Source organism: Cherax quadricarinatus, chromosome 36 (genome assembly GCF_038502225.1).
Source record: "Cherax quadricarinatus isolate ZL_2023a chromosome 36, ASM3850222v1, whole genome shotgun sequence".
NCBI classification, from domain to species: Eukaryota; Metazoa; Arthropoda; class Malacostraca; order Decapoda; family Parastacidae; genus Cherax; species Cherax quadricarinatus.
The window spans coordinates 22,544,195-22,562,490 of NC_091327.1; the positions used below are offsets into that span (position 1 = coordinate 22,544,195).

The window sequence follows — 18,296 nt, forward strand, 5'->3', positions numbered from 1 at the left end:
GCTGCGCAGCTACACGAGTACACTCCCTACACTCGCTGCTCTGCTACACGAGTACACTCCCTACACTCGCTGCTCTGCTACACGAGTACACTCCCTACACTCGCTACGCTGTTACACTAGTACACTCCCTACACTCGCTGCGCAGCTACATGAGTACACCCCCTACACTCGCTGCTCTGCTACACGAGTACACTCCCTACACTCGCTGCGCCGCAACATGAGTACACTCTCTACACTCGCTGCTCTGCTACACGAGTACACTCCCTACACTCGCTGCTCTGCTGCACGAGTACACTCCCTACACTCGCTGCGCCGCAACATGAGTACACTCCCTACACTCGCTGCGCCGCAACACGAGTACACTCCCTACACTCGCTACGCAGCTGCACGAGTACACTCCCTACACTCGCTGCTCTGCTACATGAGTACACTCCCTACACTCGCTGCTCTGCTACACGAGTACACTCCCTACACTCGCTGCTCTGCTACACGAGTACACTCCCTACACTCGGTGCTCTGCTACACGAGTACACTCCCTACACTCGCTGCTCTGCTACACGAGTACACTCCCTACACTCGCTGCGCGGCAACATGAGTACACTCCCTACACTCGCTGCTCTGCTACACGAGTACACTTCCTACACTCGCTGTGCAGCTACACGAGTACACTTAATACACTCGCTGCGCTGCTACACGAGTGCACTCCCTACACTCGCTGCTCTGCTACACGAGTACACTCCCTACACTTGCTACGCTGTCAAACTAGTACACTCCCTACACTCGCTGCTCTGCTACTCGAGTACACCCCCTACACTCGCTACGCTGTTACACTAGTACACTCCCTACTCTCGCAACGCTTTTACACGAGTACACTCCCTACACTCGCTGCGCAGCTACACGAGTACACTCCCTACACTCGCTGCTCTGCTACACGAGTACACTCCCTACACTCGCTACGTTGTCACACTAGTACACTCCCTACACTCGCTGCGCAGCTACACGAGTACACTCCCTGCACTCACTGCTCTGCTACACGAGTACACTTCCTACACTCGCTGCGCAGCTACACGAGTACACTTAATACACTCGCTGCGCTGCTACACGAGTGCACTCCCTACACTCGCTGCTCTGCTACACGAGTACACTCCCTACACTCGCTGCTCTGCTACACGAGTACACTCCCTACACTCGCTACGTTGTCACACTAGTACACTCCCTACACTCGCTGCTCTGCTACACGAGTACACTTCCTTCACTCGCTGCTCAGCTACACGAGTACACTTCCTACACTCGCTGCGCTGCTACACGAGTGCACTCCCTACACTCGCTGCTCTGCTACACGAGTACACTCCCTACACTCGCTACGCTGTCACACTAGTACACTCCCTACACTCGCTGCGCTGTTACACTAGTACACTCCCTACACGAGCACACTCCCTACACTCGCTGCTCTGCTACACGAGTACACTTCCTACACTCGCTGCTCTGCTACACGAGTACACTCCCTACACTCGCTGCTCTGCTACACGAGTACACTCCCTACACTCGCTGCTCTGCTACACGAGTACACTCCCTACACTCGCTGCTCTGCTACACGAGTACACTCCCTACACTCGCTACGCTGTTACACTAGTACACTCCCTACACTCGCTGCGCAGCTACACGAGTACACTCCCTACACTCGCTGCTCTGCTACACGAGTACACTTCCTACACTCGCTGAGCTGCTACACGAGTACACTCCCTACACTCGCTGCGCTGCTACACGAGCTCGCTGCGCTGCTACACAAGTACACTCCCTACACTCGCTGCTCTGCTACACGAGTACACTCCCTACACTCGCTGCTCTGCTACACGAGTACACTCCCTACACTCGCTGCTCTGCTACACGAGTACACTCCCTACGCTCGCTGCGGTGTTACACTAGTACACTCCCTACACTCGCTGCTCTGCTACACGAGTACACTCCCTACACTCGCTGCGCTGCTACACGAGTACACTCCCTACACTCGCTGCGGTGCTACACTAGTACACTCCCTGCACTCGCTGCTCTGCTACTCGAGTACACTCCCTACACTCGCTGCTCTGCTACACGAGTACACTCCCTACACTCGCTGCTCTGCTACACGAGTACACTCCCTACACTCGCTGCTCTGCTACACGAGTACACTCCCTACACTCGCTGCGCTGCTACACGAGTACACTCCCTACACTCGCTGCTCTGCTACTCGAGTACACTCCCTACACTCGCTGCTCTGCTACACGAGTACACTCCCTACACTCGCTGCTCTGCTACTCGAGTACACTCCCTACACTCGCTGCTCTGCTACACGAGTACACTCCCTACACTCGCTGCTCTGCTACACGAGTACACTCCCTACACTCGCTGCTCTGCTACACGAGTACACTCCCTACACTCGCTGCTCTGCTACACGAGTACACTCCCTACACTCGCTGCTCTGCTACACGAGTACACTCCCTACACTCGCTGCGCTGCTACACAAGTACACTCCCTACACTCGCTGCTCTGCTACACGAGTACACTCCCTACACTCGCTGCGCTGCTACACGAGTACACTCCCTACACTCGCTGCTCTGCTACACGAGTACACTCCCTACTCTCGTTGCGCTGTTACACTAGTACACTCCCTACACTCGCTGCGCTGTTACACTAGTACACTCCCTACACTCGCTGCGCTGTTACACTAGTACTCTCCCTACACTCGCTGCGCTGTTACACTAGTACTCTCCCTACACTCGCTGCGCTGTTACACTAGTACACTCCCTACACTCCCTGCGCTGATATCCACCCACTACACTTCGCTACACTTCCGCGATCTAGAAAATTTACACACAAGTTTCTCTCTAAACTTGGGCCAGCGAGACAATGGCACTGTCTAAGTTTGTGAAGATGAATATAAGTCGGTCTTTGTTACCTTGTAGCCGATGTGTTGAGGCAGATGGTTGTGTCCGGGATCGAGAGAGAGAGAGAGGGAGAGAGAGAGAGAGAGAGAGAGAGAGAGAGAGAGACAGACAGACAGACAGACAGACAGACAGACAGAGAGAGAGAGAGAGAGAGAGAGAGAGAGAGAGAGAGAGAGAGAGAGAGAGAGAGAGAGAGACAGACAGACAGACAGACAGACAGATAGACAGGGACAGAGAGACAGACAGACAGACAGATAGACAGGGACAGAGAGACAGACAGACAGACAGACAGAGAGAGAGAGAGAGAGAGAGAGAGAGAGAGAGAGAGAGAGAGAGAGAGAGAGAGAGAGAGGCGGAGCAAGTGGCAAAGGGGAAGAAAGAATTGGAAAAAGTGAGAGTTAGGAAGGTAAAAAGCTGATGGGATATGGAAGGAGAGGAGAGAGTTCCGGAGAGGGGCGGGTGCAGGCAGAGTAAAGAGAGATAGGAAGGGGGAGAATGAGGGGAGTAAAAGGGGGTAAACGAGAGGCAGCAACAATGCGAGAGGAAGTCGAGGCAGCGATTATGTCACTCAACATAGCTCTTATCTTGTCACTGCTGTGAATGAACCAGGCAAGAGGCAAGGACTTGCAGGAAGTACGGAAAAATATGTATGAAAGAATTAGTGGATAGGAAAGGGGAGCAAAAAAAAAAGAGAGAGAGAGAAGGAATTCTGAGAAATACGAAGAGGAAGAGGCAAAAATAGGGAACGAATCCAAGAAGAAGAGACGAGAACAGAGGACGAATACAGAGGCACCTACTTTGTTGTCGTCCGTTGAAAGGGACCAGGTATTGAAAACATTGTGGAGAGTCTGGTCACGGTGATCAATACCTGACCAGGGGTGTCCTAGAGGACCTGACCAGGGGTGTCCTGGAGGACCTGACCAGGGGTATCCTGGAGGACCTGACCAGGGGTATCCTGGAGGACCTGACCAGGGGTATCCTGGAGGACCTGATCAGGGGTGTCCTGAAGGACCTGACCAGGGGTGTCCTGGAGGACCTGACCAGGGGTGTCCTGGAGGACCTGACCAGGGGTGTCCTGGAGGACCTGACCAGGGGTGTCCTGGAGGACCTGACCAGGGGTGTCCTGGAGGACCTGACCAGGGGTGTCCTGGACGACCTGACCAGGGGTGTCCTGGAAGACCTGACCAGGGGTGTCATGGAGGACCTGACCAGGGGTGTCCTGGAGGACCTGACCAGGGGTGTCCTGGAGGACCTGACCAGGGGTGTTCTGGAGGACCTGACCAGGGGTGTCCTGGAGGACCTGACCAGGGGTGTCCTGGAGGACCTGACCAGGGGTGTCCTGGAGGACCTGACCAGGGGTGTCCTGGAGGACCTAACCAGGGGTGTCCTGGAGGACTTGACCAGGGGTGTCCTGGAGGACCTGACCAGGGGTGTCCTGGAGGACCTGACCAGGGGTGTCCTGGAAGACCTGACCAGGGGTGTCCTGGAGGACCTGACCAGGGGTGTCCTGGAGGACCTGACCAGGGATGTCCTGGAGGACCTGACCAGGGGTGTCCTGGAGGACATAACCAGGGGTGTCCTGGAGGACTTGACCAGGGGTGTCCTGGAGGACTTAACCAGGGGTGTCCTGGAGGACCTAACCAGGGGTGTCCTGGAGGACCTGACCAGGGGTGTCCTGGAGTACCTGACCAGGGGTGTCCTGGAGGACCTGACCAGGGGTGTCCTGGAAGACCTGACCAGGGGTGTCCTGGAGGACCTGACCAGGGGTGTCCTGGAGGACATAACCAGGGGTGTCCTGGAGGACTTGACCAGGGGTGTCCTGGAGGACTTGACCAGGGGTGTCCTGGAGGACTTAACCAGGGGTGTCCTGGAGGACCTAACCAGGGGTGTCCTGGAGGACCTGACCAGGGGTGTCCTGGAGGACCTGACCAGGGGTATCCTGGAGGACCTGACCAGGGGTGTCCTGGAAGACCTGACCAGGGGTGTCCTGGAGGACCTGACCAGGGGTGTCCTGGAGGACCTGACCAGGGGTGTCCTGGAGGACCTGACCAGGGGTGTCCTGGAGGACCTAACCAGGGGTGTCCTGGAGGACTTGACCAGGGGTGTCCTGGAGGACCTGACCAGAGGTGTCCTGGAGGACCTGACCAGGAGTGTCCTGGAGGACCTGACCAGGCGTGTCCTGGAGGACCTGACCAGGGGTGTCCTGGAGGACCTGACCAGGGGTGTCCTGGAGGACCTGACCAGGGGTGTCCTGGAGGACCTGACCAGGGGTGTCCTGGAGGACCTGACCAGGGGTGTCCTGGAGGACCTGACCAGGGATGTCCTGGAAGACCTGACCAGGGGTGTCCTGGAGGACCTGACCAGGGGTGTCCTGGAGGACCTGACCAGGGGTATCCTGGAGGACCTGACCAGGGGTGTCCTGGAAGACCTGACCAGGGGTGTCCTGGAGGACCTGACCAGGGGTGTCCTGGAGGACCTGACCAGGGGTGTCCTGGAGGACCTGACCAGGGGTGTCCTGGAGGACCTGACCAGGGGTGTCCTGGAGGACCTGACCAGGGGTGTCCTGGAGGACCTGACCAGGGGTGTCCTGGAGGACCTGACCAGGGGTGTCCTGGAGGACCTGACCAGGGGTGTCCTGGAGGACATGACCAGGGGTGTCCTGGAGGAACTGACCAGGGGTGTCCTGGACGACCTGACCAGGGGTGTCCTGGAAGACCTGACCAGGGGTGTCATGGAGGACCTGACCAGGGGTGTCCTGGAGGACCTGACCAGGGGTGTCCTGGAGGACCTGACCAGGGGTGTTCTGGAGGACCTGACCAGGGGTGTCCTGGAGGACCTGACCAGGGGTGTCCTGGAGGACCTGACCAGGGGTGTCCTGGAGAACCTGACCAGGGGTGTCCTGGAGGACCTGACCAGGGGTGTCCTGGAGGACCTAACCAGGGGTGTCCTGGAGGACTTGACCAGGGGTGTCCTGGAGGACCTGACCAGGGGTGTCCTGGAGGACCTGACCAGGGGTGTCCTGGAAGACCTGACCAGGGGTGTCCTGGAGGACCTGACCAGGGATTTCCTGGAGGACCTGACCAGGGGTGTCCTGGAGGACATAACCAGGGGTGTCCTGGAGGACTTGACCAGGGGTGTCCTGGAGGACTTAACCAGGGGTGTCCTGGAGGACCTAACCAGGGGTGTCCTGGAGGACCTGACCAGGGGTGTCCTGGAGTACCTGACCAGGGGTGTCCTGGAGGACCTGACCAGGGGTGTCCTGGAAGACCTGACCAGGGGTGTCCTGGAGGACCTGACCAGGGGTGTCCTGGAGGACCTGACCAGGGATGTCCTGGAGGACCTGACCAGGGGTGTCCTGGAGGACATAACCAGGGGTGTCCTGGAGGACTTGACCAGGGGTGTCCTGGAGGACTTGACCAGGGGTGTCCTGAAGGACTTGACCAGGGGTGTCCTGGAGGACCTAACCAGGGGTGTCCTGGAGGACCTGACCAGGGGTGTTCTGGAGGACCTGACCAGGGGTATCCTGGAGGACCTGACCAGGGGTGTCCTGGAAGACCTGACCAGGGGTGTCCTGGAGGACCTGACCAGGGGTGTCCTGGAGGACCTGACCAGGGGTGTCCTGGAGGACCTGACCAGGGGTGTCCTGGAGGACCTAACCAGGGGTGTCCTGGAGGACCTAACCAGGGGTGTCCTGGAGGACCTGACCAGGGGTGTCCTGGAGGACCTGACCAGGGGTGTCCTGGAGGACCTGACCAGGCGTGTCCTGGAGGACCTGACCAGGGGTGTCCTGGAGGACCTGACCAGGGGTGTCCTGGAGGACCTGACCAGGGGTGTCCTGGAGGACCTGACCAGGGGTGTCCTGGAGGACCTGACCAGGGGTGTCCTGGAGGACCTGACCAGGGGTGTCCTGGAAGACCTGACCAGGGGTGTCCTGGAGGACCTGACCAGGGGTGTCCTGGAGGACCTGACCAGGGGTATCCTGGAGGACCTGACCAGGGGTGTCCTGGAAGACCTGACCAGGGGTGTCCTGGAGGACCTGACCAGGGGTGTCCTAGAGGACCTGACCAGGGGTGTCCTGGAGGACCTGACCAGGGGTGTCCTGGAGGACCTGACCAGGGGTGTCCTGGAGGACCTGACCAGGGGTGTCCTGGAGGACCTGACCAGGGGTGTCCTGGAGGACCTGACCAGGGGTGTCCTGGAGCACCTGACCAGGGGTGTCCTGGAGGACCTGACCAGGGGTGTCCTGGAGGACATGACCAGGGTTGTCCTGGAAGACCTGACCAGGGGTGTCCTGGAGGACCTGACCAGGGGTGTCCTGGAGGACCTGACCAGGGGTATCCTGGAGGACCTGACCAGGGGTGTCCTGGACGACATGACCAGGGTTGTCCTGGAAGACCTGACCAGGGGTGTCCTGGAGGACCTGACCAGGGGTGTCCTGGAAGACCTGACCAGGGGTGTCATGGAGGACCTGACCAGGGGTGTCCTGGAGGACCTGACCAGGGGTGTCCTGGAGGACCTGACCAGGGGTGTTCTGGAGGACCTGACCAGGAGTGTCCTGGAGGACCTGACCAGGGGTGTCCTGGAGGACCTGACCAGGGGTGTCCTGGAGAACCTGACCAGGGGTGTCCTGGAGGACCTGACCAGGGGTGTCCTGGAGGACCTGACCAGGGGTGTCCTGGAGGACCTGACCAGGAGTGTCCTGGAGGACCTGACAAGGGGTGTCCTGGAGGACCTGACCAGGAGTGTCCTGGAGGACCTGACAAGGGGTGTCCTGGAGGACCTGACCAGGGGTGTCCTGGAGGACCTGACCAGGAGTGTCCTGGAGGACCTGACAAGGGGTGTCCTGGAGGACCTGACCAGGAGTGTCCTGGAGGACCTGACAAGGGGTGTCCTGGAGGACCTGACCAGGGGTGTCCTGGAGGACCTGACCAGGAGTGTCCTGGAGGACCTGACAAGGGGTGTCCTGGAGGACCTGACCAGGGGTGTCCTGGAGGACCTGACCAGGAGTGTCCTGGAGGACCTGACCAGGGGTGTCCTGGAGGACCTGACCAGGGGTGTCCTGGAGGACCTGACCAGGGGTGTCCTGGAGGACCTGACCAGGGGTGTCCTGGAGGACCTGACCAGGGGTGTCCTGGAGGACAGGTGTGAAGGGTAAGAACACAGTTGAGACGCTGGAATATAGGGAAATATTTTCTTGGAGTGAGGTGATCGTCATGAACAAGTGACCAAGGTAGTATCATACATTGCTTTACGAAAAGGTATGATAGAGTCAACAAGGCGGCTACGTTTATGTGTACCAGGTAACTGTCACTCAGGAGGTAGGGGCCAGGAGCTGTGATTCGTACCCTACAGCCACACACACACCGAGATCTTGAGCCTAGAGAGAGAAAAAAGTCGATCAATACAAATTAAAAGCGACACCAGGAGCTATGCCTCGACCCCTGCAAGAACAGCAAGGAGAAATCACTGCATCAGTGAACACAATAATCTTATTAATGAAAAACATCTCAATAATACTCGTCGTGCGGTCGAAATCAAATAAAAGAATTAAGGTCTTTTACTCCTCAAAAAATAAATTCCTCACCTACGCTTTATTTAATGGTGACACACCTTAAATTAAATACCAAATTGTTCACTGAAATAATTATAATGTGCGAGGTATGGCCAGGGGCAGCACACGTACGTCAGGAGGCGGGGCAGCACACGTACGTCAGGAGGCGGGGCAGCACACGTACGTCAGGAGGCGGTGCAGCACACGTACGTCAGGAGGCGGTGCAGCACACGTACGTCAGGAGGCGGTGCGCACACGTACGTCAGGAGGCGGTGCAGCACACGTACGTCAGGAGGCGGTGCAGCACACGTACGTCAGGAGGCGGTGCAGCACACGTACGTCAGGAGGCGGTGCAGCACACGTACGTCAGGAGGCGGTGCAGCACACGTACGTCAGGAGGCGGGGCAGCACACGTACGTCAGGAGGCGGGGCAGCACACGTACGTCAGGAGGCGGGGCAGCACACGTACGTCAGGAGGCGGGGCAGCACACGTACGTCAGGAGGCGGTGCAGCACACGTACGTCAGGAGGCGGTGCAGCACACGTACGTCAGGAGGCGGGGCAGCACACGTACGTCAGGAGGCGGTGCAGCACACGTACGTCAGGAGGCGGTGCAGCACACGTACGTCAGGAGGCGGTGGTGCTGAGAGAGAATAATGATTCAGGGCTGACTTCCTCTCTCTCCCAACTTCCCTCCCTCACTCCCTCCCTCCAATCCCTCCCTACTACCCTCCCTCCCTCCTACCCTCCCTCCCTCCCTCCCTCCCTCCCTTCCTCCCTCCAATCCCTCCCCCCCTACTCCCTCCTCCCTCCCTACTACCCTCCCTCCCTCCCTCCCTACTACCCTCCCTCCCTCCCTACATCCTCCCTCCTCCTCCCTCCCTACTACCCTCCCTCCCTCCCTTATCCCTCCCTCCCTCCCTTCCTACCTACTACCCTCCCTCCCTCCCTGCTACCCTCCCTTCCTCCCTCCTCCCTACTCCCTACCCTCCCTCCCTCCCTACCCTACCCTCCTCCCTCCCTACTACCCCTCCCTCCCTCCCTCCCTCCCTCCCTCCCTCCCTCCCTACTACCCTCCCTCCCTCCCCTACTACCCTCCCTCCCTCCCTCCCTACCCTCCCTCCCTCCTCCCTACTACCCTCCCTCCTTCCTACTACCCTCCTCCTCCCTCCCTCCCTCCCTCCCTACTACCCTCCCTCCTCCCCTGCTACCCACCCTCCCTCCCTCCCCTCCCTCCCTCCCTCCTCCCTCCCTCCCCTCCCTCCGTCCCTTCCTCCCTCCTCCCTTCCCTCCCTCCCCTACTACCCTCCCTCCCTCCCCTCCCTCCCCTCCCTCCCTCCCTTCCCTCCCTCCCTCCTTCCCTCCCTCCCTACTACCCTCCCTCCCCTCCCTCCCTCCCCTTCTTCCCTCCCTCCCTCCCTCCTTCCCTCCCTCCCTACTACCCTCCCTCTGTGATCTCCTCACGTCCCTCACCTACACACAACACCAATGAGGGATTTGGGTTCTATCCAAACCAAAGGATTTTCGATAATCTTCTGAAAATGCTCTTCAGTTTAGTGGGCGAGATGACTCACTGTGTTATATCCATGATTTATGTGTGTGTGTGTGTGTGTGTGTGTGTGTGTGTGTGTGTGTGTGTGTGTGTGTGTCTGTGTGTGTGTGTGTGTGTGTGTGTGTGTGTTTGTGTGTGTGTGTGTGTGTGTGTGTTTGTGTGTGTGTGTTTCCATCCTGAAATCATGTTCTCTTACATGGGATCCACTCTAAGATGCGTGGATCAGCGAAGCAAGACCAGACACTGGGATCATGTCTGGATCACCCAACCCTCCGGGCCGGCCTCGTGGATGGCCCAGCCACCCCGGGCCGGCTGCTGGATCACCCACCTAGCTACGCCTGTCCGCACACCGCACTTCGTAAAGACACTCTGGCTGAATTTGTGATGCTGTGTTCGACATCTTCTATGTTTTTCCCTGTTCCTTCCACAGCTTTCTCTCCCTTATGACCTCACTTTCACTTTGTTTTTATTACTCAGCTCTTCCTGTCCTTTCTCTTCCGCGAATCTCTCTCTCTCTCTCTCTCTCTCTCTCTCTCTCTCTCTCTCTCTCTCTCTCTCTCTCTCTCTCTCTCTCTCTCTCTCTCTCTCTCTCTCTCTCTCTCTCTCTCTCTCTCTCGCTCTCTCTTTCTCTCTCTCTCTGGTACTGGTAACTGGTAGTAGTAGCAGTAGTAGTTGTATCAGCAGTAGTGGCAACAGTAGTTGTAGCAGTAGTAGTAGCAGTGGTAGTCGTAGCAGCAACAGTGCTAGTAGTAGTGGTAGTAGTAGTAGTAGCAACAGTAGTGGTAGTAGTAGTCTTAGTGGTAGTAGTTTCTGTAATAGAAATATTTGTAGTAACAGAGGTAGTGTAGTAGTTGTATTGTTCATTATTGTTATTGTTACTAATTATTATTATTATTATTAATATTATTATTATTATTATTATTATTATTATTATTATTTTATATTATTAGTTACTAATTATTACTATTATTATTACTATTATTATTTTTATATTACTATTTAAATTATTATTATTATTATTATTATTATTATTATTATTATTATTATTATTATTATTATTATTATTATTATTATTATTATTATTATTATTATTATTATTATTGAAGTATTAAAAGCAATCGTAGTAGCAACTAATTACTAACTACTACCTAACAGTAGCCTAGTAACTAACAACAAATTCTAGAATAACAATATCAGTATTAACAGTAGTATTAATAAGAGTAATACTTTATAACATCTAGTGTAATATTTAAGTCAACTTACTGTCTTACCATAGAGCCAGAGAGTGTTATAACGAAGCTTCCGTCCAATAGAGGGAGAGAGATATATCTCTCTCTCTCTCTCTCTCTCTTTAACAACGATGCAAGTGAAAGATGGCTGCACTTCACCCTAGAGTTACTGGCGTAGAAAGTGGACGTTTCAAGGGAGATAGTCTTTGATGTCGTTACTATTTCAGAGTCGTTTTAGGGAGCTGTTTGAGGCTCTTAGCATTTGATGAGGTCGTTTAGCGAACTATGTCACCAAGTCATAATATTTTCTGATAATGGCACGTCCAGGCACCGCAATTATAAGGACGAAATCGAAGAAAAATCTCAGTGATATATATATATATATATATATATATATATATATATATATATATATATATATATATATATATATATATATATATATATATATATATATATATAAGGGAAATATATATATATATATATATATGTGTGTGTGTGTACATATGTATATTCTATGTACATTCTTTTTCTTTCCTCTTTCTATCTCTCTTTTTTGACTTTGATGTTTGAATTCTTTGAGCTCGTCTCCTTCACCATTCTATCTCACTCTCCACCATTTTTCTGGCTTATATTTTTACTCTTCTATATATATTTTTTTCTGGTAGTCTGTAGTTTTGGTTCAGCCAATTTTGTTTTTTCATTATACTTTCTATGGATTTCTTGAAATCTTTTCCTGTTTACAGTTTGAAGTGGAACACTTGTTCAGATTCTTTTACCAATGATGTTTACTAACTGGTACAATAGTTTTGTGGTTATTATTATTATTATTATTATTATTATTATTATTTTTATTATTATTATTATTATTATTATTATTATTATTATTATTATTATTATTATTATTATTATTATTATTATTATTAGAATACTTTAATACCTAATACTGCATGTCAAGAATATTTTAATACCTAATAATGCATGTCAAGAATACTTTAATACCTAATAATGAATGTCAAGAATATTTTAATACCTAATAATGCATGTCAAGAATATTTTAATACCTAATAATGCATGTCAAGAATACTTTGATACCTAATACTGCATGTCAAGAATATTTTAATACCTAATAATGCATGTCAAGAATACTTTAATACCTAATACTGCATGTCAAGAATATTTTAATACCTAATACTGCATGTCAAGAATATTTTAATACCTAATAATGCATGTCAAGAATACTTTAATACCTAATACTGCATGTCAAGAACACTTTAATACCTAATAATGCATGTCAAGAATACAATGCATGTCAAGAATACTTTAATACCTAATGCTGCATGTCAAGAATATAATGCATGTCAAGAATACTTTAATACCTAATACTGCATGTCAAGAATATTTTAATACCTAATAATGCATGTCAAGAATACTTTAATACCTAATACTGCATGTCAAGAACAATTTAATACCTAATAATGCATGTCAAGAATACTTTAATACCTAATGCTGCATGTCAAGAATATTTTAATACCTAATACTGCATGTCAAGAATACTTTAATACCTAATAATGAATGTCAAGAATACCTTAATACCTAGTATTAGTAATAAAATTAACTTCTAGTATGCACATACTGAGATATACACCTCATCTTTGTGGACATACCGAGCTAAACACCTCATCTATAGAGACATACGCTGTTGCTCTCAGTGCATCGTTAGGACATACAGAAACTGTTGAATGTATATGAGTTTATACTAGTTACCTTGCACTTCACACACACACATACTGATATATATATATATATATATATATATATATATATATATATATATATATATATATATATATATATATATATATATATATATATATATATATATATATATATATATATATATATATATATATATATATATATATATATATATGTCGTGCCGAATAGGCAGAACTTGCGTTCTTGGCTTAAATAGCAACGCTCATCTTGCCATATAGGACAAGTGAAAATTTGTGTATGCAATAATTTCACCAAAATCATTCTGAACCTAACGAAAAAAATAAATTTCACTGTGTTTGTTTAGTATTAAATTATTGTAAACAAATCTAAAATATATATATATATAATATATATATATATATATATATATATATATATATATATATATATATATATATATATATATATATATATATATATATATATATATATAATAGCGTCTAGTAGTGTCAGAGAGGCCGGTCTTTATAATGCTGTTCACGTCGCGTTCCCATTTAGTGGCGACGGTTGTGTTAGGTTCCCACCAGCCATTCACTTCCTTTCTACCCGTTTTTTGTGGCCAGTGTGAAATGTTGTATTTTTTACACATTCTCTGATCCATTACCGGATTATCCGTATGGAATTTTTATGATATATTTTTTTATATTTCACGTGAGGACACAGGGAAGCACTTCTCTCAAGAGAAGTGTTTCTCTATTACACAACACTTCTCTCTAGAGAGGTGTTTCTCTATAACACAACACTTCTCTCTAGAGAAGTGTTTCTTTATAACACAACACCTCTCAAGAGAAGTGTTTCTCTATAACACAACACTTCTTTCTAGAGAAGTGCTGTGTTATAGAGAAGATCAGTTCTCTCTTTTTCCTCAGGATGGGTTTAGTTTACACAGACGTTTTCATCTCTGCGTACCTCGTCTGACGTCTTAGAGCAGACATCAGACATGTGTTGCCATCTTCTGCAGAGCAGAAAAAAAAATTATTCTTAATTTATTATTTATAATTTTTTGTGATAAGTTTTAAACTCGTGTGAGTCTTTTGGAGCAAGGACTGGCAGAGGCTCGATCCTCCGTACGGCTACTCTTTCTACCAGTCTTTCTGTGTCTATTTGTTTTATTATACAGGCGACCATGAGAGTTAAGTGTAGTCTTTCTTGTTTAGAAATTAATCCCAGTTATCAGGAAGGGAATCACAGAGGGGTTGGTTAAAGTACCGTCTTGTTCCTCTCTGACGATATGTACTCATCACTGGGCTAGGTCAGAGTATTGTCTTGTTCCTCTCTGACACTCTGTACTCATCACTGGGCTAGGTAAGAGTACTGTCTTGTTTCTCTCTGACGCTATGTACTCATCACTGGGCTAGGTCAGAGTACTGCCATGTTGCTCTCTGACATTATGTACACATCAGCGGTGGATAGTACATTGTACACAAGATACAAATCATTTAGGATTAAGATTCAAAAATGAATGATTCGTAATCAGAAGATTTACAGCTGGGGATGTTACTTAGTCTGTGAAAGAAGTGTCAGGAAGACATCTTTGTGCAGTATTGTATACTTCGGGGTATATATGTGTGCGTATGAGTTATGTATACATGCATATATGTGTATGGATTTACTTATTTATTGACTAGTGGAAATGTATCATTTTAAAAAATGACTCACATCACCGATAGTATAATAAAGAAGACATATGTGCAACACTTCGGTATCTTCAATGCCGAAACGCTCCGCCTGCAGAGTAGGCTTCTTCAGACTGGTTAAATAATGAGACACTTGTGCAACATTTGGGAATCTATATTTGGAAAACGTTTCGTTAGCCAGTTGTTTCTTCAGTTCAATACAGAGAAGAACGAAGAAAGATGAGGAGGAGTTTGAGGTAGTCAGTCCCTCAGCCTGGAATCGATGTATTCATAGGTGACTAAAAATGGAGACTCCAGTGGTACAACATCTTCTGGTACTTTTTTTTTGGGGGGGGGGGAGCAGGGGCTCGTTGCCCTCGTGGTACTGTGCTGGTCTCGTTTTACTCTCTCTGGCTCAAGCTGCTGACAAATCCCAGTTCTCGGAGAGTTAATGTCCGAGAATTCCTCGTCGGCATCTCTTGTTTTGACTATAATACAATAAACCTCGGGAAAACCCTTGTGTCTGTTGCTCCTGTTGATTCTGTTAGCCTACTAGGTGCCTGGTGCTCCTGTTGTCCTTAAAGGCTGTGGCCCGATTGCTTGTTTTGCCGCTATTTGTCAGTCTGTTGTGGGTCTCGTTCTCCTGTTATTATGTATAACACAGGAGTCGAGCGCGATTTTCAACCGCATTAAAGCTTATAATAACCCGGCAAACTGGCAGGAAGCAAGAATCATGTCCCCTTGTTCCTCTTGGTATGAAATGAATATTGTAGAATCGGCAATTATTAAGCATGCTAAGCAATCATTATACAATATCAGTAGCGGGTTGTTCAAATTAGATGCGTTTTAGTTAAGACAAGAGTACACAGTCAAAAATTGGACTCTTATACGAATGCATTAGACTGTCTTAAATGTAGTGCCACACCGAGGAATTAGGGCATATTTTTCCTGCAGCACCGTTTCTTTTGTATAACTTACAGAGGTCTCCCCTTAAATTGTCCCGTTTTCTCGTCCCTTTAAACGGACCCGCTTTCTCGTGGATGTTTGCTCTATAATTGCCAGTGACTTCCATATCACTGGTAATATAATTATGTATGTAAAATTACTTATAGCGGAGTCGGATGGATTTTTTGATAATTCCCAGGTTACTTTCATTTTGGTTACTATTGAATATCAACGCTTGTGGATTTTTTCTAATGCTATAATATTCAACCTTTCTGGCTATGGGTAGTGGTATGCCTGGGGTATTTCCTGTTCCCTTCTCTCTCTCTCTCTCTCTCTCTTCCTCACTCCAGTGAATACATCCTCTGGGATCGTATTAACTCGGACATCCTCCTTTTTTCTGCAACTTCACAAGCCCCTGATGATGTGTTGATTGCAACACGAAAGGCCTAGAGCTATCATTCTACTCCCCCCGTGGTTGTTTTCCATCCTGTATCACTTTATTTGCGATATTTGCATATTACTTCTGTTTTCTGTCTTTAGAGATCCTGGTATCCCCATAAGAATCCTCATAGATCTGCCTTGAACAAAAAACTCTCCTGTTGCCACCGTAATATAACTGTTGCTTCTGTTAATGTTCCATGATAACTGTTATGCATCTTAACACTTGCGATCTTCCACGACTGAGCCTGAACCTTCACGTAGTTAATATTCCAAATATTTAACCGTTAACAAATGCCCACCTCTCAGCTGGAGTGAATATTATAAGTATTAGTGGGATAAGACATGAAGAGCAACGACTACTGCGGCATCTGAGACGACAACATAAGCGACTCATTTGGTTATAAGCGTCATTGCTGTATAGCCCTTGTGGCTTAGCGCTTCTTTTTGATTATAATAATAATAATAATATAAGCGTCATTACTAGACTCTAGAGAGAGAGCTGTGTAGGCTACATCACCAACATATTCAAAGAGTATTCACGAGTCATAACATACACAGCATTTGTCTTAAGCGCCTTCCTGCGCGGGATCTTCCAGTTGTCTCGGAACTTCATTCTTTTAATCGAGCAAAAATCTAAATTTTGAACACAGGCAGAGTGGTAGCTGCCTTTTGAGAGTGCCTCTCTGCTTCTGTTACAGTGCCTTCTTCCTTCTGCAGGTGCTTCCCTTCCTTCACAGTGCCTCCCTTCTTCACGTGCCTCCCTTCTTCACAGTGCCTCTTTCCTTCACAGTGCCTCCCTCCTTCACGGTGTCTCCTTCCTTCACAGTGCCTCCCTTCTTCACAGTGCCTCCTTCCTTCACAGTGCCTCCTTCCTTCACAGTGCCTCCCCCCTTCACAATGCCTCCTTCCTTCACAGTGCCTCCCTCCTTCACAGTGCCTCCTTCCTTCACAGTGCCTCCGTCCTTCACAGTACCTCCCCTCCCTTCACAGTGCCTCCCTCCCCTTCCACAGTGCCTCCTTCCCTTCACAGTGCCTCCTCCTTCCCAGTGCCTCCAGCTTCCTTCACGGTGCCTCCCTCCTTCACGGTGTCTTCTTCCTTCACAGTGCCTCCTTCCTTCACAGTGCCTCCCTCCTTCACAGTGCCTCCTTCCTTCACAGTGCCTCCCTCCTTCACAGTGCCTCCTTCCTTCACAGTGCCTCCCTCCTTCACAGTGCCTCCTTCCTTCACAGTGTCTCCTTCCTTCACAGTGCCTCCCTCCTTCACAGTGCCTCCTTCCTTCACAGTGCCTCCTTCCTTCACAGTGCCTCCCTCATTCACAGTGCCTCCTTCCTTCACAGTGCCTCCTTTTTTCACAGTGTCTCCTTCCTTCACAGTGCCTCCTTCCTTCACAGTGCCTCCTTCCTTCACAGTGCCTCCCTCCTTCACAGTGCCTCCCTCCTTCACAGTGCCTCCCTCCTTTACAGTGCCTCCCTCCTTCACAGTGCCTCCTTTCTTCACAGTGCCTCCTTTCTTCACAGTGCCTCCTTCCTTCACAGTGCCTCCTTCCTTCCCAGAGCCTCCATTCTTCACAGTGCCTCCTTCCCACAGAGCAGATCATAGGGATGGCAGTCATAGCAGTGAAGGTAGAGGAACTTTTTCAAAAAGGAATATCTATTTGTTATTTATCCATCTAAGATAAAACAGTCTATACTTATTAATGACGACACTTCACAGCAGGTGGCGCCGTGGTGGAGGCGGCATCAGCAGGAACATCCTGACGAAGGCGTCGGCCATCCCTGACGTAGCTGCCACCGGCGTTGCATTGGACAGTGACGCTGACGCTGGTGGTGCGAGGGCCCCTGGAGAGTCGTCAGCCACCGCCCACGTCACTGTTGGCACTATTGAAACAGCTGGTGACAACGACCACCAGCTGCAACACCTGCTGACACGCCCAGACAATCATGATCAAAAGGTACCGAAATACACACACACACACACACACACACACACACACACACACATACACACACACACACACACAGCATACACACACACACACACATACACACACACACATATACACACACACACACACACAACATACACACACACACATACACACACACACACACACACACACACACACACACACACACACACACACACACACACACACACACACACACACACACACACACACACACACACACACACACACATACACCTAGCCAAGCACGTAAAGAAACTAGAGAAAGTGCAAAGGTTTGCAACAAGACTAGT

At 49.8% G+C, this 18,296-nt stretch overlaps 1 protein-coding gene across 1 annotated transcript in view; it reads left to right on the forward strand.

Moving 5' to 3' along the window:
- The first annotated feature begins 217 nt into the window (after positions 1–217).
- Positions 218–18,296, forward strand: part of LOC128691282 (uncharacterized) — an 85,268-nt gene continuing 67,189 nt past the window's right edge. Inside the window, exons 1-3 of the mRNA XM_070091660.1 lie at positions 218–459; positions 3,801–8,075; positions 17,754–17,988. Of these exons, the coding sequence (XP_069947761.1) occupies positions 218–459; positions 3,801–8,075; positions 17,754–17,988 (4,752 nt within the window). The remainder of the gene's footprint in view (positions 460–3,800; positions 8,076–17,753; positions 17,989–18,296) is intronic.